The 22,262-nt window shown below is 40.5% G+C and overlaps 1 protein-coding gene across 1 annotated transcript in view; it reads right to left on the bottom strand.

The window, feature by feature from the left end:
• FMNL3 (formin like 3) overlaps nt 1–22,262 on the bottom strand; it is a 110,727-nt gene that overhangs the window by 21,298 nt on the left and 67,167 nt on the right. The window contains 13 exon segments of the mRNA XM_070937872.1: nt 172–374; nt 1,689–1,813; nt 4,055–4,123; nt 4,228–4,489; nt 5,267–5,368; nt 5,752–5,901; nt 8,716–8,826; nt 9,928–10,002; nt 11,037–11,130; nt 14,053–14,129; nt 15,505–15,613; nt 17,626–17,778; nt 22,087–22,170. Coding sequence (XP_070793973.1) covers nt 172–374; nt 1,689–1,813; nt 4,055–4,123; nt 4,228–4,489; nt 5,267–5,368; nt 5,752–5,901; nt 8,716–8,826; nt 9,928–10,002; nt 11,037–11,130; nt 14,053–14,129; nt 15,505–15,613; nt 17,626–17,778; nt 22,087–22,170 — 1,614 coding nt within the window.

The following is a 22,262-nucleotide window of genomic DNA, read 5'->3' as shown; positions in this document are numbered from 1 at the left end:
AGAGCACCCCACCTATAATTTGCTCTGCCTCCTGCTATTATTTGCACATGTCATGGCCCCCTCTTGATTGTGCCTGCAGAAATACGATCCCAGACATAGACAAAGGTTGCCTGGGCAAGAAGAAAAATCACAGGCTGGTGGATGGGAAAAGGCACATGTAGGGAGACTCACGTGTAGATGGCTTTGCAGATCTCCTCCGTGGTCCTGCCTGCCTTACGCAACGTGATGGCCAGGTTCTTCGCCCGGTTGGCCTCCAGCAGCGTCACTTTGTTGACCAATTTGTGCGATGCCTTGTTTTTAGAGCAAAGGAGATCGATGGCAGGACCCTGTGCTTTAGTCTTAAAGAGCTCCTCAAACTTGTCCAGATCAAGATCCTTGGGGGGGAAAAAGGAAAGGGTGAGTTACCTCATCAACTGGGGACTAGTAATTACAACTGCTAACAGCTTATTTTTTTACTTCTTGGTATTTTGCTGTTCTGAGTACATATCACGTATTAAAACCATACAGTACATCTTGGAAACCAAGGGCTCCAATAATACACTAGGATAGGGTAGTAGAACTGGGTTCCATGTGCGTTCAAAGGTTGCTGTGAGTTTCAGTGGAAGAATCTTATTATCTGCTCTATTCGCAGGCAGAATTGTGGCAAATAAATGTGAATGTTCAATATAATTCAAATCAAATGGCATCTGTCTTTACTGCTCCATTATTGCTACTAGCACCGACTTTCTGCCAATAATACTTTTTCCCTATTTTCAACCAATCTACCTCTCTTCCTTTCTTCCTTTCCTTCCTTCCTTCCCTCCCTTCTCCCATTTCACAAAAGTGACTCTAGGCTACTTACAACAATAATAGTCATTTTCTGTCCTTCCAGGTTCCTAACAAACAGGAAGCAGCAGGTGAAGCTAAGCAGAATCACATCAGATACCTGTACAATTAGCACAGGGGCCCCCCAAGGCTGGGTGCTCTCCCCACTTCTCTTCTCTCTGTATACCAATGACTGCAGCTCTAACGATCCATCTGTTAAACTACTGAAGTTCACAGATGACACAATAGTGATCGGTCTCATTCAAGACAATGATGAATCCACAAACAGATGGGAGGTTGAACAACTAGCCTCGTGGACGCCATCACTCTGCTAAACAAATAATTCTCTCAACATTGTCCAACTATTTACTAAGTCTGTACTAGTATTAATCTTCTCATCGTTCCCACCACCCATCTCCTTCCACTTATGACTGTATGACTGTAACTTTGTTGCTTGTATCCTTACAATTTATATTGATATTGTTTCCTGATTGCTTATTTGTACCCTATGACTATCATTAAGTGTTGTACCTTATGATTCTTGATGAACGTATCTTTTCTTTTATGTACACTGAGAGCATATGCACCATGACAAATTCCTTGTGTGTCCAATCACACTTGGCCAATAAAAAATTCTATTCTATTCTATTATTCTTGTTCTATTCTTCATATGTGTTATCTTCCCAATTCTACTGCCAGTTAAACTGACTTTTCCTTCTCTCACTCAAACTGAACAGCAAACTATTTTTTAAAAAATCAGAATTAGAGCTCCAGCTCCATGACACCATAATAGGCAAAACAACAACTAAGAAAGAAAATCATTTTGGGAATTATGCATTTAAAATCTCAACTCATGCCAGCACTCACTTCTCTGTTTCGCTCACCTCCAAGATCTTTTCATCGTCCAGTTCACTGAAGACCGTCCCACTGATCTGGTTGGGCTTCAATGCTGTCCAGTTAAAAACTGGCAAGCGGAACTTGGTCTTGATGGGTTTCTTAATCCGGATTGCTTGGTGCAGAACAGAGAGAATAAAGCATGATTAGATCATATGGAAAAGAGAAAATATTCTCAGCCTATTCCCAACAAGTCAGTTGGAGGAAGAGGCTTTTATTTTGGCAATTTTCTAATGAGTTTTGGTTAACTTTTGTTAGTTTCCCTTATGCCATAGAAGAATAGTATCAATGTGATTTGGACATGTCCTCAAATCCTTTCCCTCTTCTGTATGCAAGCACTGAGGGAAATCATTCATTGATCTGTTAATAGGCATACCATATCTGGACTGCCTTTGATTGTGTGGATCACAGCAAACTGTAGCAAGTTCTTAAAGAGATGGGAGTACCAGACCATCTTATTTGTCTCTTGAGAAACCTGTATGCGGGTCAAGGAGCAACAGTGAGAACTGGACATGGAACCACTGATTGGTTCAAAATTGGGAAAGGAGTCCGGCAAGACTGTATACTGTCGCCCTGCCTATTTAACTTATATGCAGAGCACATCATGAGAAAGGCGGGGCTCGATGAATCAAAAGTTGGAATTAAGATTGCCGGGAGAAATATCAACAACCTCAAATATGCAGATGATACCACTCTAATGGCAGAAAGCGAAGAGGAACTAAAGAGCCTCTTGATGTGGGTGAAGAAAGAGAGTGCAAAAATTGGCTTGAAACTCAACATTAAGAAAACTAAGATCACGGCATCCGGCCCTCTCAATTCCTGGCAAATAGATGGGGAAGAAATAGAGGTAGTGTCAGATTTTATTTTCTTGGACTCCAAGATCACTGCAGATGGGGACTGCACTGCAGCCAAGAAATTAAAAGACGCTTGCAACTGGGGAGGAAAGCTATGGCAAATCTAGATAGTGTACTAAAAAGCAGAGACATCACCCTGCCAACAAAAGTGCATATAGTCAAGGCTATGGTTTTCCCAGTTGCAATGTATGGCTGTGAAAGTTGGACCATAAGAAAGGCTGAGCACCAAAGAATTGAGGCCTTTGAACTATGGTGCTGGAGAAGACTCCTGCGAGTCCCTTGGACTGCAAAGCAAACAAACAAAGTCAGTCCTAGAGATCAACCCTGACTGCTCCTTAGAAGGCCAGATCCTGAAGATGAAACTGAAATACTTTGGCCACTTAATGAGAAGGAAGGATTCACTGGAGAAGAACCTAATGCTGGGAAAGATTGAGGGCAAAAGAAGAATGGGATGACAGAGAATGAGGTGGCTGGATGGCGTCACTGAAGCAGTCGGCGTGAGCTTAAATGGACTCCAGAGGATGATCGAGGACAGGAAGGCCTGGAGGAACAATTGTCCATGGGGTCGCGATGGGTCAGACATGACTTTGCAACTAACAACAACAATCTGGACTGCAAAACTCCAGACAACTCCAACATGGCACCAAAGAATTACAGTGTACCACTGTCATTTATTTTTGCAGCTCAGATATGACATGCCAGATCTGTGTTTAAAAGAAACAGATGAATTTTCCTGAAGAGGATGGGGCTTGTTTCCAAAAAAAAGAGTCTGTATTTCAAACTGTATATCTGAAGCCAGAACCAAAATTAAATTATCTATTTTTAATGGAAACAAATTATTTTAGTTTTTGCTATTCTAGTCCAATAGAGTATGTCATTTCCCAAAGGACACTCAAACTATTAAAAATTCAAGGTCACAACAATGAAATGTGGTGTCAAGAAAAATCATCCATACAAATGACATAAATTGCATTTTGGGGAAAGCATACATTTTCTCAACTACATTGCATAATTTACTCTGCAACAGTTTCTAGTTGCTTAATTCAGTTTTATCAATTGGGTTTTTTTGTTTTTTTGCTTTCTGGCATTTTCCTCAGACTTTCCAGTCTAAATTTATACCCATAAGAGCTAGAAACATATATCGTTTCTAGTGGAATCTACATTATTACTTACATTATTTATCTTCAAACCCTTTCCCATTCAACTAGCATCAAGTATACAGCAACCCCCATGCTATCTTACTACTCAGGTCTATTTGGGGGAACAGATGCTAAGCCGGTGATGGCACAGTGGTTAGAATGCAGAATAGCAGGCTAATTCTGCCCACTGCCAGCAGTTAGATCTTGACCCACTCAAGGTTGACTCAGCCTTCCACCCTTCCGAGGTCGGTAAAATGAGGACCCAAATTGTTGGGGGCAATATGCTGACATTTGTAAGTCACCCAGAGAATGCTGTAAAGCACTATGAAGCAGTATATAAGTCTAAGTGCTATTGCTATCTACCTGATAAGCCCATTGTGAGAATCACCGAAGGGGATGTGCCAGGAAGAGGTGGAGCTGGTGGACACTTATCTATGAGGAAAGAAACAATAGATAAATAAATAAAATAAGGCACACACACCCACACACACCCCATGGCAAGATGTTGGCTTGTTAGCTCCAGAACAGAAGCCTACCTGGTAGTGGAGGAGGAGGTGGCGGAAGAGGTGGCGGAGGAGGTGGCGGAGGAGGGGCAGCCTCCACAGGAGGCAGGACAGGCAGGCAGAGTTCATCCTCAGAGATGTCGCAGAAATTTATCTCTGCCTCTGGAGGTGGTGGCAGCGGCAAGTGGTCACTCCCCATTGGATGTGAAGTATAGTGATGCCGGAAGGCTTCCTCCTTCTCCTTGATAATTCTGCGCAATGTATGAACTTGGTGGCTGGCACTTTCATATGTCTCCTGTCCCAGATACAGAGATACAGTAGAGTCTTTCTTACTTCTAGAAACTGTTCCCTGCTTATCATCTCAGGCAATCCTAATCACAAAGGACTAATCACATCAGACCTTCCCCAATTCAGGGACCTCCAGGTGAATTGGAGGTTTGAGTGTTGCAATCCAACCCAGCTGGCAGATACAGACTGGGGAAGGTTGCAAGGGCCATTTCTGAGAATAAGAACAAGTTACATAATTTAATTTCCTTTGTAAGAAGAAAATACCTGTTTATATGGAAAACAGTATGTGGGGAATGTCTATGGAGATTCTCAGTCATCCAGCTCATGGTTGTCCCAAAGGTGCTTTTTTCAAGAGGCAATTGGACTTTTTGGTTTATCTTTGAAGCCGTTTCACTTCTCATCCAAGAAGCTTCTTCAGTTGAAGAACTGAAGAAGCTTCTTGGATAAGAAACAAAACATTTTCAAAGGAAAAAGACTGACAAAAATCCAGTTTCAAAAAAGCACCTTTGGGACAACCATTACCTGGATGGATGATTGAATATTTCCATAGACATTTGACCTGTTGGATGATACTATCATCTCATGATAACACCCATAAAAACTGATGTTTCCATGGATGCATATTATTCTCCCCTTTGGTTAGAAAGATCCATGGGGATGAACAAGTTATCTTTCCCCACAGTACCTTATCAACTACCTTCTCCAGGAAAGTCTAGATGAAACCATTAGTCACACCTCCATGCTCTGGGAAGCACCTTCAATTCCCTTTTTTTGATCCACATACCTTGACAATCTCCAATTCCTTTTCCCGCTGCAACAGTTGTTTCTCCAACTCAGCTACCCGCATTATGTTCTCATTCTCCAGATCCAGCAGCTTTTCTGTCAACTAAATAACACAGAACAGCAATCACCAATTTGTCTTTCCTTTGAGTCAAGACAGCTCGGTTTTTATTGTTTGATAACTATATCTTCAACAACTCACTTGTGAAGAAGACTCTGATCAATGAGGTAGTGAGACTGTCACATGTGCCCCGCCCCTTACACATGCGCAGCAGACCCAAAAATCAGCTGACTGATGGGAGGTGCACACGCATACGTGGTGGAATTAAGCTGGGGTGACGGCTCATGTGCCCACAGAGAGGGCTTTGCGTGCAACCTGTGGCACGCGTGCCATAGGTTTGCCATCACGACCATAGGCAAAATGGGTTCCAGGATTAGCTGCCCATCCAATAAGGCTTTTCTATGCTAAAGAAAAGGCTATACACTTACATGCGATAAGTGCTCTTCCAGTTCTTCTACTTTCTCCAAAGCCACGTTCTTGGTCTCAGCATCTTCTAGCAACCCACCTACATCAAACACATTGTCCAGGTAGGCCTGAATTTGCACTTGCAGCTTTTCACTTTCTGTGTGTCTTGACTTCTGCTGGAGAGAAGGAAACAGTCTTAAAGGCCTGAGGCTCCTACAGGTTCTCCTGGATGCCACCAGGTCCCCAGCAAGGCCAAACTAGAGCCCCTCTGAGCTACTCATGACTTCCTCAAAGGCGCATCCTACAGACATGTTCTATCTCAGCAGTCCATCTCAGAGGCCCAAACTGGAGATACAGGAAACAGCTCCACAAGTAATGAAAGTATTGTACAAAAATAAACCACTAAAGTATTCCATGATAAATATCAGGGCATTTGTGGAAAAAAAATGTATGTTAACTTCATCATGATTTCCTCTCACTCTCATCCTCATTCCTACAGAATTCTGCATCCGATCATTTGATGAGATGATGGGTGTTTTGTTAGCAGTCTTTAAACCCCATTGGAGAACTATAATTTTCAGGGATTCCTGGAAAGAAGGTTTGATTATTAATCAGCTTTGTTTCTGTGAATATACACATGTTTTGGAAATATGCTAGATTTTCATACAAAAATAACTTGTTTGAAATTGGCAGAACTGAAATGTTGTCATAAAGATATAATAAACCTATGTGACACTTTTCACCAATGGTTCTCATGAGAAGAGACTTCCTTGCAAGAGCACTTCAGTGTGTACTCGAGGACTTCTCCATGCCTCTGTGGTTCCTCTGTTGTTTCAGGGTCTGATTCAGAGATGGGTTTCAGCAGGTTCTGACTAGTTCTGGAGAACCGGTAGCAGAAATTTTGAGTAGTTTGGAGAACCGGTAGTAAAAATTCTGACTGGCCCCACCCCCCATCTATTCTCTGCCTCCCGAGTCCTAGCTGATTGGGAGGAAATGGGGATTTTACAGTATCCTTCCCCTGGAGTGGGGAGGGAATGGTGATTTTACAGTATCCTTCCCTTGCCACGCCCACCAAGCCACGCCCACAGAACCGGTAGTAAAAAAATTTGAATCCCATCACTAGTCTGATTCTCTCAATAGGCACTTAACTTTGAGAACAAAACTGAAAACCTGCCTTTCATGGAAGGACACTTCGATTCCCACCATGGACGAATGGTTGCAGAAGCTGATGGGAGTTGGCAGAAATGGCTAAATTGACTATTTTGATTAAAGAAAAGAATATAAGTACCTTTGTTTCCACATGGAGACTGCTTCTGAACTTTGTGCTTGAGGTGGAAAAAAATGAAACTCTGATTTTGGGTTTTACCGATTAGATTGATAAATGCTTATAGAAATGGCTAGTATATATTATTATGAAAAAGCAAAAAAGTTGTGGTTTGATGTTAATGCCTTATTTTACTACAACAGAGGGAATTGGAAGTCAATGCTTTTTTTTCTTTTTCCCAACCCTTCCTCACTTCTCTTCCCCCCCCTTTCCCCCCATTGCTTTCCTATCTACTTTTGTATTTTGTATCTTATAACGTAATAAAATGTTTAAAAACTCAAAAAAAACCCACCCCTGCCTTTCTGTAGAATATCTTGCCTTCATTTCCAATTATGGAAATGCACCTATTTTCATTTCTTAAAAAATGTAGTTACTTCTTAGTTTCATATGCCCTTCACCATCAAAATTAGTGGGGAGTTCAGGGGTGGGCTTGAAAAGCATTTAAGAGGGGTATTGTTTCCAATAGAATACACATACTTTTCTCTCTTTTTTTCCCATTTTTTATTTTTATTATATAAAATAGAAAGAAGAAAAGAAAATAGGAAATTAAGGGAATATTTACACATTCATACATAACTAGCCATTTCTATAACACCAAATCTTTCTAATCAACAAAACCAAGATCAAAGTTCCATTTTTTTTCTTCACAAGCACAAATTCCAGAAGTGATATCCAAATAAGAACATATTTTCCTCTTTAAATAAAGCAATCAGGTTAACCATTCCTGCTTTATCTTCCTTGCTATGAAAATAATGGGTATTTCTATTTGCACCTAGTAATCTTTGTGAGCTTTGACCATATTTATTTACAACATTTATTGTATTCTTTCAAATTCTTTGGCCTTACTGAAAGAAAAAACACATACCTATTGCTTTGAATCAAGCAAATTCTGCAGATTTTGAAAGCACACAAAAGCCCAGATATATAGCAAAAGATGCTGCTGGTCTTGTGTATGAAGGAAAGGCTGGAGATAAAGCAATTAATAGGGTCGTCACTAAGACCAGGATGAAACAAAAATGGCATTTATGGTTGTCATGGCCCATATTGAGGAGACCATCTACTTGCAGCTGCTTTTTCCACAATTAATTAATTAATTTTAATTAAAATTAAAAAGTTAACAGATACACATTATAAGCAGATATTTTTTTTTTAAAAAAACCTGCCTCCTTTTAGAATCTGGACTCATAGTACACAACTGGTTAAACGCAGAAAACCAGGTTTGTAGACTGAGGTAAATATCCTTCTTTATGGAGAAGTGCTATTAGCAAAAGAAGGACTGTTTTGTTTTTTAAGAAAGAGTTCTTTACTTTGCAGTCATTTGATGAGCTTCGAGACATTTCCCATATTTTCATTTGCCACATAAATTTAAGCCACAATATATGAGTTAAAGTTAAGAGCCCTCCATCTAGAACCAGGCAAGGTTGCTTGAAGCAAACATTGTGCAACATTCAAATGAGTCTCTCCTGTGTAGATGTCTTGAACAATGTGTAAAAATAGTGGGGTCAAAAAAAAAACCACCACACAATATAGATGATAGGTCTAATTTTGTTGTACCTAATTATCTTTCTCATATAAGCACTAGTCTTATATGTGGGAAAGAGATTAAACATTATCAAATTTTAATATCACTTGAGGTTTACTTTGTGATGGGACAAAATGTTACCTGTAAGAACTCTTCCAAACCCAGCTTGGTGAACTCGTATTGTAAGTGCACTCGGAAGTTCATGTCCTCTACTGAATGGACCACAATGTTGATGAATTGCATACAGGCTACCTATAAAACAGAGAAAAGGCAGCTGGAATTGTGATACACAGATTCAGTTATTTATTCCCCTTTAGCTTCTAGAACTCTTTTTTAAAAAAAAACTGAAGAGAACTTAATTTTTAAAATGCAACGCATGCTATAGAATATAATTTCTCTTCCTCCATGCAGACAACCATGGATTAATCTTATGCTGGAGAAGGAGAAGGGGGAAGAGGAAGAGGAAGTTTCAGGCTTCATTCACTGGGACCATCTAATCCATGTTCTTTTAGAGATTCCTTGGAGTAAATTGTTCCTTGGGTTGATAAAGACTCCTTACTCCTACATTTTCACTGATAGATTTTATATAGAAGCCTTTCCCAATCTTGCCTAAAATGACCAATGACTTTCGAATCCAAGCATATGCTCCACCATTGACTGATGGTCTCTTGCATGGGTGAATCCATGATAGCAAGTTAAGCATAGTTGGGGACAGCTGACGTCCTACATTATCCATGGAATACAGTTAGTCCTCAATTTACAACCACAATAGGGATCAGAAAATTTATCATTAAGGTGTGTGGTCATTAAGTGAGACATCATGTGTGACCACAACTTGCAACCTTCCCCATTGACTTTGCTTGGGAAGTCACAAATGGTGACCATGTGACTGCAGGATATTGCAACCATTGTACATGGATGACGGTTGCCAGAATCACGATCATGTGAGTGGAAATACCGCAACGTTGTAAGTGAGAGGACCAGTTGTGAGTCACTTTTGCAGGGGCATCAAAAGTTTGATCAGTCGCTAAATGAATGGTTGTAAGTCAAGGACCTCCTGTATATTGGTTGACTATCAAGACAGGGAGCATGCATAAGCGCACCAGTGTGCCTACTGTCCCTGTCCTACTATCCCCATTTATTTGTATTAATTTCCTTCGTTCATGTCCATGTTCATATTCATACCTGCTATCTTGTACATGTTTGACAAACTAATAAATAAATAAATAAAACATGCATCCAGTCCGTCACTTTTCCCCCCTCATCATTGGGCCAAATGAGCAACTGGCATACACAATTATAAAGCAAATATTGCATATTTTTTTTCTAACACTTTTTTTTTTAAATACCTACCATGAAGTCAATATTGCTATCTTCATTACGGAAATATTCCATCAGTTTCTCAAAGCGATGCTGCTCTTTGCATACCTAAGAAAAGAAAACACGCCCGGATCATAAACAAGTTGTAGTCCTGATGAGCCTGCCAAATACATTTCATTCCATTGATGCTGACACATTTCCATAAGTGCTCCTCCACATAGCTGTGCAGTGGTTACTTTCATGCACATTCCCAGAGTAATTTCTTTCTCTGGTCACATACCCGGAGAAAGAGAGTTTTGTTATCAGCAGGTGGTACAGGAGGGCAAGTACTGTGTTTGAATTATCTCCACAAAAACATCCTTTAAGTTACACCTTGAGGGCCTGCTGGTTTTCCTTCAACCGCCTCAGGCTTTATTCATTTTAGCTTTTTCTTTATTAGATCAAGCTTCTGAGTATTTTGAGAGGATTGACAGCCAAATGGAACACCTAATAAACACACGATCCACATAAAAATCCTTCAGGAGTCATTCAAAGAATGCACAACAAGAGAGCAAAGATATTTTCAGAAACATATCAGGCTCTTTGAGAAGCTACTGATGAAAAGATCCTGCAGCTAAGAGTCACTGACTTGAACTTCTGAAAATGAGACACTTAAGAAAGTTATCCGGAGAATATCTTGATTGCAAGTGAGCAGCAGCAGGTATATGAGTATATAAAGAAAATAAGGTGGCATGCAGGCCGGGCCAAATCATAGATTCAGGGTTGGTGTTATCTGCTTATTTCTGCTCAGAGACTCAAGGCAATACCAAAAAGACAGGGCAGGTTGCATTGTTCAAAAACTTTGCCCAAAGTAATATTAGACACTTGAATAGATTTGACTTGGGTTCTCACTTGGCAAAATAAAAGAAATTAATGGTCACTATCCATCACATCTCTATTTTCCTCCCTCCTCATATGCATCTATCTCTGGGTTGTGACCAAAGTCCTTCCGTCTAACCATCGTTTCCATCTGCTTCCTTATATTTGCATACCCTTCCTCAATCTAGTGTTCCAGATGCATTGGACTTCAAAACCCACAATCCTGTGGATCTTGAGAGTTTGATACCTATGTTTTCAAATATAATAAATAAAAGCAATCTCACCTCCTTGAAGTTCTCAAAGGCAGCCAAAATGATCTCATGGCCGCCTCGCACAAGACACACAGCTGCCAGCAGTTCTAATACCAGGGCTTTTGTCCTGGGGAGAGAAAGGAGAGACACAAAACTAATGGACAAGCAACTAGGGGGAAAAAATCATGGAACCCACAATGGAGAAACGGTTGGTGAGGATGATAGAACTTGTGGAGATGGCTAAATTAACCTCTTTGATTAGAGAAAAAAAAACCCAATATCCTCATTTATGGTTGACTGGAAACCCCTACCAGACTTTTCGCATAAAGGAGAAAAATGCACTTATGATTAGTGATTTCAATTGTTATAATAAAAAAAAAAGATAATAGAAAGAGTGAGTTCTCTTTTTTAAACATAGTGTAAGAGATAACTTTGTCCTTGTGCTTATGTTTACTGCAAATATTTACTTCTTTCTATTTCTTTCTTTTTTCTTCCTTAATGGCTTTTACTCTTTAATTAATTTGTATTAATTTTTTTGGTAAAACTTTCAATAAAAATTTACAAGGAAGGAAAGAAGGCAGGAAGGAAGGAAGGAAGAAAGGTTGGTTCATCTGAAAAGAGTAGTGCAGGTAGTCCTCAACTTATGACCACAATTGAGTCCAACATTTCTGTTGCTGAGCAAAACATTTGTTAAGTGAATTTTGCCTCCTTTTACAATCTTTCTTACCACCATTGTTAAGTGAATCACTGCCGTTGTTAAGTGAGTATCATGGCTGTTAAGTGAATCTGACTTCTCCATTGACTTTGCTTGTAAGAAGGTCAGAAAAGATTATCACCTCACACTGCAACAGTCATAAATATGAATCAGTTGCCAGGTGTCCGAATTTTAATCACATGGCTATGGGGATGCTGCAGTTGTGAAAGTGTGAAAAATGGTCATAAATCACTTTTTTCCAGTGCTGTTGTAACTTTGAACGGTCACTAAACGAACTGTTGTAAGTCGAGAACTATCTGTATTTTTATTCTGACCATACACACAGCACTAACCCTAATGTGGAACTAATTAGGCCTTTCCTGTCAGCTTTGTGGGTCCTGGGAATATCGCAACATGAAGGTAGACTCCATCTGTTGCTCAGCATTTGATAGTTCCTATTTAAAAATAAAATACCTTCCCCATTTGCAATTAGGGCACGGTGGAAGGTGCGTAAATCCGGGATCCTCCGTATCTCCGGGGGGAGCTCATTCCAGATAGCAGGTGCCCCCACAGAGAAGGCTCTCCCCCTGGGGGTTGCCAGTCGACATTGGATGGGTTTAGCCTGAGTCTGTTTCTCCCCATCCAGCTCCACACGGCCTCCAGGCACCGGGACATCACTTCAAGCGCATCATTGGGGTGGTCCGGGGTGGAGATGTACAGCTGAGTGTCATCAGCATACTGATGGTACTTCACCCCGAAACCACGGATTATCTCACCCAGCGGCTTCACATAAATGTTGAACAGAAGGGGTGAGAGGACCGACCCCTGTGGCACCCCACATATAAGGCGCCTTGGGGTCGACCTCTGCCCCCCTGCCAACACAGACTGCGACCGGTTGGAGAGAAAGGAGGAGAACCACCGCAACACAGTGCCCCCACCCCCAACTCTTCCAACCGGTGCAGCATACCATGGTCGATGGTATCAAAAGCCGCTGAGAGATCTAATAGGACCAGGACAGAGGAACAACCCCTGTCCCGAGCCCTCCATAGATCATCAACCAACGTGACCAATGCCGTTTCCGTGATGTACCCAGGCCTGGAACGGATCCAGATAAACAGTTTCATCCAGGTACTGGGGAAGCTGTCGCGCGACCACACTCTCAACAACCTTCGCCACAAAGCGAAGGTTGGAGACTGGACGATAGTTTGCTAACACTGCCGGGTCCAGGGAAGGCTTCTTGAGGAGAGGCCTCACCGCCATGACAGAAAAACCTCATTTCCTGGGTCCCCAATGTGACACTCCTTAAGTGACAGGAACCATGTCTCCTACCAGATCTAATGGGGTGGGTAGAAGTGTTTGGGGGGAAGGGGGTCCCAACAAATAAACCAGTCCCATACCATGCTTTGATTTCTAAGGATCAAGAGAGGAATTAATTCCAAGATACAAAACTGTGTCATCTGTGCAGAAAGAAAGAAAAAAGACCCCAAGCTGTAGAGAAACTATAGTTATGGTTATCATCATAAATATTATTTTATAGAACATATCAAAAGATGCCAAAGACACGACTTGCTCACATGCCTGCTGTTCTCCTTATGTGCATCCAACCATCATAAGTGTTAAGGAATATTGCTGAACTGATTTAAGATACGATCAAGTAACTTTGCTGGAGAGTTTAGGTAACCAATGAATTTACATTAACAACACAGCTAAGCAGTATTTCTGGATGTATACAGAGCTTTTAGTAAGACCAAACAATACTGACATACTGCAAAACAAATGCACATCTGCTTTACAAATTAACATGTGTTTGAAATCAGATTTACTAGCTGGAGATAGGCCACATTACAGTATTGTTTAGTTTTTTCAGAGTTGAAGGCAGCTTGAAATGTACCACTGCTGAAAAGGAAAAAAAATCATCATACTGTTACTCTTGCTATAAAGGTATTACAAGCGATTGTGATATTTCACAAACCTGCTCACTCTGCCTGATTTAGCAGGAATAGTAAATCAAAAGAAAGATTTGTTTGGCCTCATACCATGGGACGCAACACTTCTAAGTCATTTTCAACTCATTCAGAAAATACTTATTTGCCTTTTTTAAAAAAAAACCAGAAGACTGCACTTCTAGTAGAGTTCGGAAGATTGTACTTTCTAAACTTATCAGAAAACTTGGATTTCCATGATTCCCATGATATTGGAAACACAAAATTAATGAAATAATCTTAAAATTGGGCTCATGTTTCAATATTAATATAGTACATGTAAACCGCACTATATAAGCTTTAGTACACCATTTCAAAAAATAAACGACAATCTTCATTTTCATGAGGTTCATTGCGTATAAAGTTGTCTTACCTGGGGTTTTTATTGTTCAAACTGAGAGCAATCTCATTAACAGCGTGAGGATGTGACATGACCAAATTGAATCCATACTGAAAGGGAAAGGAATTTATATAAATATTAGAAGTTATAAGAAACAGTCAACTAAACAGATAGCCTTATTTAAGATGTAAGTAACACACATATCTAGAGTCCCAAAGGTGCTTTTTCAAAAGGCAACTGTTTTTCCTTGAAATAGTTTCACTTCTCATCCAAGAAGCTTCTTCAGTTCTGACTGTCAGAACTGAAGAAGCTTCTTGGATGAGAAGTGAAACATCTTCAATGAAAAACAAAGTCCAGTTGCCTTTTGAAAAAGCACCTTTGGGACAACCATGACCTGGATGACTGAGAATTTCTATAGACACGTAGTGTATATATAGAGAGATAGTTAAAGAAAGAAAGAAGTGAGAAATGTAAACAACAGATAACAGTATATGAAGCACTGTGCAAATGTGTTGGAAACAAAGATAGTTTGCAACAATTAAAAGGTATGGAGAAATACAGAGAAAGGTGTTTACCTAAAGTAGATGTAAACAGTTTCCTTTTTTTGCCCCTTGTGACATTATTATTATTATTATTATTATTATTATTATTATTATTATCATTATTATCATTATTATCATTATTATCATTATTATTATTATTGGCTTCCTTTAAATGAATATATTTCTGTACTCTGCATTAAGCTAATTACCTTGAAAAGGGATGTCACGATGAGTAGGCAGGCATATATATATTTTTTAAAAAGACATTTTATATAAATAAATAAATTATTAAGTCCTCTAAACTGTCACATATAGCATACCTTTGTTACACATAAACCTGATGCATAGTTAGATAGGTATAAATTATCATACAGAATATTCAGATAATAGGGAGGGAGAAGTAAAAGAAAAGGATATTAATTTAACAAAGAGTAGTCATGTCAACTCACCACCCCAGATATACCTTTTGGAAATACTCTATTTAGTGGTGGTGTCCCCCATCTTTTGACACTACATTTTCAAGTAAATTCTTTTTAGACAGAACAGAACTTTTAAGGCATAGCTAAGTGAAATTATTCACTGGTACTGACATTAGAGGATGCTACATTGCTTGGAGAGCCAAAGCCAACTGAGGTTAAGTGGGGGGAAAGCTTGGGGAGAAGAAAAAATGACCAGCAGGAGGTGCTGTGCCAGCAGAAGTAACAATAGGCCTAAATTCCCACCCTATTTTCTCTTCCTGCCCCCCCTCCCAAAAAAAAAATCTCTCAGGTGTTGGAGCCAAAAGTTCTCCTGAGGCAAAGCCAAATTATAAATGTAATAAAATGCACACACAAATTTCAAATCATTGATTCTAAGAGGGCAAAGTCCAATTTTCCTAAAAATTCACCACAGCCAAGCACCCACCCCCCACAAGACCCCTATCCCAGTTCAAAGCCAGCGATACCTGATAATTCATGATGGCTCGTAAACACAAGATGCACACGTGGACGTCATCTTTTTGGCTCACCAGCCTTGAGTTCTTCAGAGCTTTTCTGCTGGGAAGGGTGGTGTATCTGGCAAAGAGAAGAGAGCCCTACATTTAGCAAAAAGCAGTAACCTCTCCAGAAGAATGCTGTCACTTGCCAAGGATGAGGTCACAGCCACAGCTAAGAAGGAACACTGAAATTAGAACCACCAGCTTCTGTCAGGAGATTTCCCCAAGATGCAGGTTTTCCTTTGGGATCAGAAAAGGCTGGGTGGCCTCAGTACCTTCCTTGCAATCTGATAGCAGTTGTTCTAAAGACAGAAGGCTCCTAGAATTGCAAATCAAAAGGCATCCTGCAGCTATCCCCTCTTTTCCTATTTTGCAGATCTCAGTAGACAGAGAGGTTTGGGGCATGAGGGAAATTAAATAAACGGTAGAGAAAAATTGTTTTTCCCTCGGAAGCAACTTCAAGCCATTCAGGGGATTTTCCCCATGCTTTATTTCCCTAGTATTATTATCTGTTTCTATTAGGGGGGGGGATCCTTAAAACATCCCAGAATGTTACTTTAGCAAGATGAAGGCACATGGTGTTTTTTTTTTATCAGCCCAAATCAGGAAAACCCAAACCAAAGCAATTAAGCAAAGCAATTATAATTAAAAAAACAAGCAAACCAAGAAAGCAAATTAGATTTTTGTTGCTGGAAAATGATCCAAATTTGGAAGAAAATAATGTCTTCCACGAGGAATAGAGAAACTAGTTACCTTAGTTCTCAAAAATGTGGCATGTAACCTAAACATCTGAGTGGCAAAGAGAAACTAGAGGTGAAAGCTTCAGATGTCATCGCTAGACAAGAATGTTCAGCTGAGAGAGGACATCCGCAGAAGTTATCATGATAAAGTTTACTTTTTCTCCTCAAATATTCAATTTTATTCCTTTCTCTTCTTGTAAAGGAAGATGATGTAACCTGTAGTCTTGACTGAGATGCAGGAAGACACTGGACCTTTCAGAGCTAGTATGCTTATTATCCAATATGGCATTCTAATGCCTACCTTATATTTTGAATTGTGGTCCCCACAATCCCTTGCTCATCATGCTTGGTTGGGATAGATGAGAGTTGAAGACCAAAATGTTTGGACTGCATCTACAGTATTTGCCTATCCTGCATATTATCATTGCAGCAACAGTTTACCTGTTGACTTTCTCTCTGAGGGTACCAGTGCCATCACAGCAGATGGCTAGACTCTGTTTTTTAAGGTGCCCCTTCAAGCAAGAATAAACCAGGGGTGAAATCCAGCAGGTTCTGACAGGCTCTGGAGAATTGGTAGCAGAAATTTTGAGCAGTTCGGAGAACCGGCAAATGCCACGTCTGGCTGGCCCCCGAGTAGTATGGGAATGGAGATTTTGCAATATCCTTCCCCTGGAGTGGGGTGGGAATGGAGAATTTGCAGTATCCTTCCCCTGCCATGCCCACCAAGCCACACCACACCCACCAAGCCAGGCCCACAGAACCAATAGTAAAAAAAAATTGGATTTCACCACTGGAATAAACTCCCATGAGGGTTTGATCTTGTAAAAGCAGCTGATTTTCTTTGGGCTTTTTTAGCCTGAGCAAGTTGGGCTTTCAGGCACAAGTTAAACCTGTCTCTCAATTCTTATGTGCCTCCTCAACTACCCACTTGCCTTTAAGCCAAAAAGCTCTGCCATGGATTACCACAGAGGCTCTTGTCCACGTGCCCACACATTATATCTGCATGCACACAGGCCAGTATCCAGCCTGAGATGTACATCACTGTATGCTGCACATGGCACCCAATTCAAGAATACTTACCAAGGTAATAAGGACAGAAAAAAGAGAGAGAACAGGAGACCCAGCAAAGACAGGCAAACAGAGCAGGGCAAAGGACAAGGCCTGGAGCAGAGAGGAGACCTGGCCAGCTACCCACAGAGGAACATCAAGGGGGAAGAGTGGGAGTGGGAAGAAGAAATCAGCACACGGCATCCCCTGGAGGGCAGAAAGCAGGGCAGGTTTATTACTGTATAAGTAGCACCGCTGAATAGGATAACAAACTGGAGGTTGGCGGCAAGACAAAGGTACATACCGGAGAGCAGACTGGCGCGCAGAGCGAGCAAGACTGTTGGCGTAGGGTGCAGACAGGGTGCTGGGGTGCTGCAGATCCTCTATGGACCTGCTCCAAGATTTCAGCTTCTCTAGCGCTCCATCCTCGCTATTTTCCAGACCCTCAAAATCAAACCTGGAGGGCAGACAGGGAACATACACCATACACACAGGGAAGCTTTAGGGCAAAAGCTGGCATGGAGGGGTCAAAAGCTCTGGATTCCCCAAAGGATGGATGTTTCTGCAAGCCACAAGCCAGCAACATGGAACATGACAAAGGTGCGAATCAAATGTCCTCTCTGTAAGTAAAATCTCAGTATGCAGAAATCACTGCTGCACACAGAAATTCCCAGGGCAATTTTACAGTATGGTTACCCCAATACAGAAGCAACAGTAAAAGTATATTCCCCACCACGGAGGGTGAATTTGTATTAAATACAGTCTTTTCTGGCATCACCTTGTGCTATTTGGCCTGCAGTCAGTTGTCCTTCATAGACTATGATGTTTGCATTAGGATACGACTAAACAGCTCGATTTCAGGCATATATCTTGGGAACAGCTGGTTCCATTTGTGCTGAATTCTGGATGGAGTTACTGTTTTATAATAGGTTTCTGGAGCAGCTGAGGCTGAAGGAAGTTCCTTGTTAAAGGGAGGAATAATTTTCCCAATGGGATGTTTTTTCGTAAGTCGTTTTTATGATGTTCTTTAAATCTGTGAACAGTATTAAGTCAATACTGGCTCCTGGTCTATTTAAAAGACCAATTCAAAAAAATGAACTTTGCAGTTCTAAACAACCTGGGATGAAGTTATATGAAAAATCCTCTTGTCTCAGACTATTTCTGAGAGTGAAGATCCACAAATCCTTTCTAGATTTCTGTCTTTTTCCAGTTACAGCATTCTGACTTTAGGGCTTTCTCATAGAGCAGCTCTATAAATCCTTGTATTTTGATGAAGTTCAATAATCCCCCTAAATCACACTTTTTCTAGTACAATTCAAATCCAAATACAAGCTATTTGCACAATGGTGTGTTCAATTAGATCTGCTCAATTCTTTTATATTTCAAGAATGTAAGAGCTAAGAATGCAAGTTTCAGCTACCTACTTTTTTACTTTTTGGCTAGATCACTGATTTAAAAAATGAAGATACTGGACAATCGGAAGAAAAACAGTCAATCTCTGAAAAAGAATGCTTTTCACTTACCTCTGATACCTCCCAATATCTGAGGTTTTGTCCTTAGTCAGGGCCCCCAAAAATGTCTATCTGACTAGGTCAAACTATACTTGCTCAGACCATTCTCTCTGTCATGAAATCTGCTTTTATTATGAAACACAAGATCCTATTCAAGCATATAATATGTGACTACCTTAGTTCTATTTATATTTCTAAAATGATTTATACTATGGGCATGATTGTTATCTTCCCTTGCTTCTTCTGTCTTCTTTTCCCAAATTAATTTCTTCTTACATATGGACATCTCGCTGTACTGTTTTAAAAGATGAGCTTTGGAATAGAACACCCAAAAGCTGATTTTCCTTTTAACTTGCCCTAGACCTGGATTGACAGGAATTGGTGAATTTAAGGGAGAACCTTGAGGATGCAGTTACAAAGACTGCAACAGATTCCAAACATGTGAAGGTATGTATGTATGTATGTATGTATGTATGTATGTATGTATGTGTAGGTGGGGGGGGCAATAGGGGTGGTTGGGTAGCTAGATGGATGGATGGATGGATGGATGGATGGATGGATGGGAAAAGAGAGAAGGGGTCCACCTCACCATTAAAGCCAGAGTCTATAAGAGTGATGGCAAAACTATGGCATGTGTGTCAAAGGTGACATGCTACAATGTTTTGGGTGACATGCCAGAGTCCACCAACACTTGACAACTATTCTTGAAAGCATGCCCCATTCTCACACAATTTTCAGAGGCTACAGACAGAGGCCATGTAAGAATGAGATGTGCTCTCGTGCAAACTCTCAAAATCACGCAAGAACGGGGATGTGCTTTTGCACGGTTTATGGAGACTGCAGAGGACAGAGAAAAGCATTCCCAGAAGCTGCTTCGAAAATGAAGGCCTTGTGCAACCTGGACCAGTCTTAGATAGGCCGCACAGGCCTGTCAACAGAAAGAGAACATCACTTGAAGAGAAGTGGCATGGCAGAGCCTGAGAAGCGCTAGGCCATGGGAGCAGTTGTGATGTTCCCCAAGGCTCCCACCTTGGGAAACATCATGAGTTAGCCTATTTTGAGTAGCAGCAGTGGCAGTTGGGGCTGAAGTCAAGGTCTGGCCTCTACTTCTGGTCCAGTCTTGGCATCCTACTGAGTGCTGCTCTTCCTCTGGCTGGGGAATTCTGGGAGTTGAAGTCCGCCGGGCTTAAAATTGCCAAGGTTGGAGACCCCTGTTCTAGTCCAACCCCATGCTCAAGCAGGAGACCCTGTACTAGAGATGACCTGTAAGCAGAGTCAAGTTACACATTTTCCAAATGTTTGATAGTCTGAGCCCCAAAGTTGCAATAATCACTGATCTAAAATTATCTGGCTAAACCACTGCTGACAGGTTGAGATCTCTTTGGCCTAAAAGCTTAGCATTCCTCAATTGGATAATAAATTTATTGTATGATATATGGATTAAGGGGTTAAAAAGAGTTAAAAAAGACGGGGAAAGAGTAAGATGGCAATTACTCAATAGAAAGAAGGGCTAAAATCATAGTACTATGTTTTCTTTCTGTTTTGCTTCTTTTTTTCCTACCTTTTTCCTTTGTTTTTCCTGTAAATGTGTATTTGCATATAGATTCAGACACATAGAAAGAAAGCAAATAAGAAAGCCATCACTATGAAAAGCCCAGGAACATGAGCTGATGGGAATACAGATTTAAGAAAACTCATCTAGTATCAAAAATCAAAAATCACAAATGTACAAGTTACCCTGAATTTCTTCTGTTTGCCTTTTTCCTGCTGTTTTAATACAGTTTTATTCCGGCTTGACCTACTCCCTATTTTATATTTTTGGGTTGTTTAAAATAATTCACTCCAAGATCCCTGCTTCCTGAGAGTGGGATAATTTGGGGGGGGGATGAAATAAACAAGCTGCCAAGGCAGAAAGATCAAGATAAGAATTTATGAGGATAAGGAGACAACTTCAAGAAAATTCACCTTCCAGTCAGAACTAGCTTAGGAGAGAAAATGGCATCTTTGCAGATTGCCTCATGTTCCACCATTCCTGATCACGAGACACGCTACATGTACATACCATGAGCTCCTTTGTCTGCTCAGCCCTTGGGACTTAACTAGCAAAGATATTTGGGCAAATTCAAGGTGAAAGTATCCCAACAGAAGCAAGAACAGAGCCAATTAGGTCTCCTCAAAACAACTGTCAGGAATTTTTTTCCCTCTTGTTTTGATATCCTTTGGTCTTTCTTTTCATGTTTCTGTTAGGACACCTAAATATTATTGCAAAATGGAATTTTATGGCCTTTCCAACTAATTCTCGAGGACTCTGGGGACCAACTTAGACCATCTGTTGGAGGCTTCATGAACAGTGGGATCAAAGCAATATGCAGTTTATTATTGTAACGGCACAGCATCTCCCCAAACCCCTTTTTAAACCATCTTTCTTACATTCTCTTGTCTCTCAACCAAGCAGCAGACGGAAGAAGAAAAGGTTTACATAAGCCTTGAAATGAAGCCTCAGAGCCACACATATTGTCCTACATCTTCAAGCTGCCATCCCTAGTCTATGCCATCCTGTGTGGATCGTGCTTAATAGAACTCCAGATCCTTTTTTTTTTTTTTGAAGCAACAAAAAGAAAGGTAGACAACAATATATTTCACTTGCTGCACTTTTGGTTAGTATTTCCAGTTTCAGCTCAGAAAAGTGGAACATAATTATAATGTAATTAATTAACTAATGAAATGCCAGACAATTAGCCAATTCTCATTTATTTGTACCTGGCATTTTTATTTATGTTGTTAGTCTACCAAGACATACATGCCAAGCAGCCAGCAATTTTTTTCTCGTAAGTACCTCTAATGCAACCTACAATCTGCAAGTGTTAGCTAGCTAGGGCAGGGGTCTCCAACCTTGGCAACTTTAACTTTTGCTGGCTGAGGAATTCTGGGAGTTGAAGTCCACAAGTCTTAAAGTTGCCAAGGTTGGAGACCCCTGAGCTAGGGAGACCTCCATAAGGAACAGAAAGCCTGGCACGGAAAGTGCTAAAAGCAACATGTAAATTCTTTTCTATCTGGGAATCTGAATGAGATTAAGGGCCCCACATATAAAGCCAAAATGTCACTATCCACTCGGCATGCAAACCTCATGATGTCTTCTTATAACTTGCACTTTTAAGAATCTATACGATACCAACATGAAATAGCTATATAAGTAGGGGATTGTGAAGAAGGAAGAAGAACCAGGGCATTTTGACATTAACACAATTACTTACATCACTGCACATTGAGCGAATGAGAGGTAGTCCACCAGCACATCCAGGCCTTTGTTTTCATCATTGAGAAATTCACGCACCCATCTGCAAAACAAAAAAACAAAACAAAAAAAAAGACCAAATTGACTCCAAAATGTTATTATTCCAGATGTTTTCTGATGTGACTTACTGTGTTC

The sequence above is a fragment of the Pituophis catenifer genome, unplaced genomic scaffold (genome assembly GCF_029215685.1).
Source record: "Pituophis catenifer annectens isolate HBS135680 unplaced genomic scaffold, rPitCat1.0.hap2 SCAF_2, whole genome shotgun sequence".
In the NCBI taxonomy this organism is placed as follows: Eukaryota; Metazoa; Chordata; class Lepidosauria; order Squamata; family Colubridae; genus Pituophis; species Pituophis catenifer.
The sequence above is the reverse complement of the archived record's forward strand: the minus strand, read 5'-3'. Positions and strand labels throughout refer to the sequence as shown.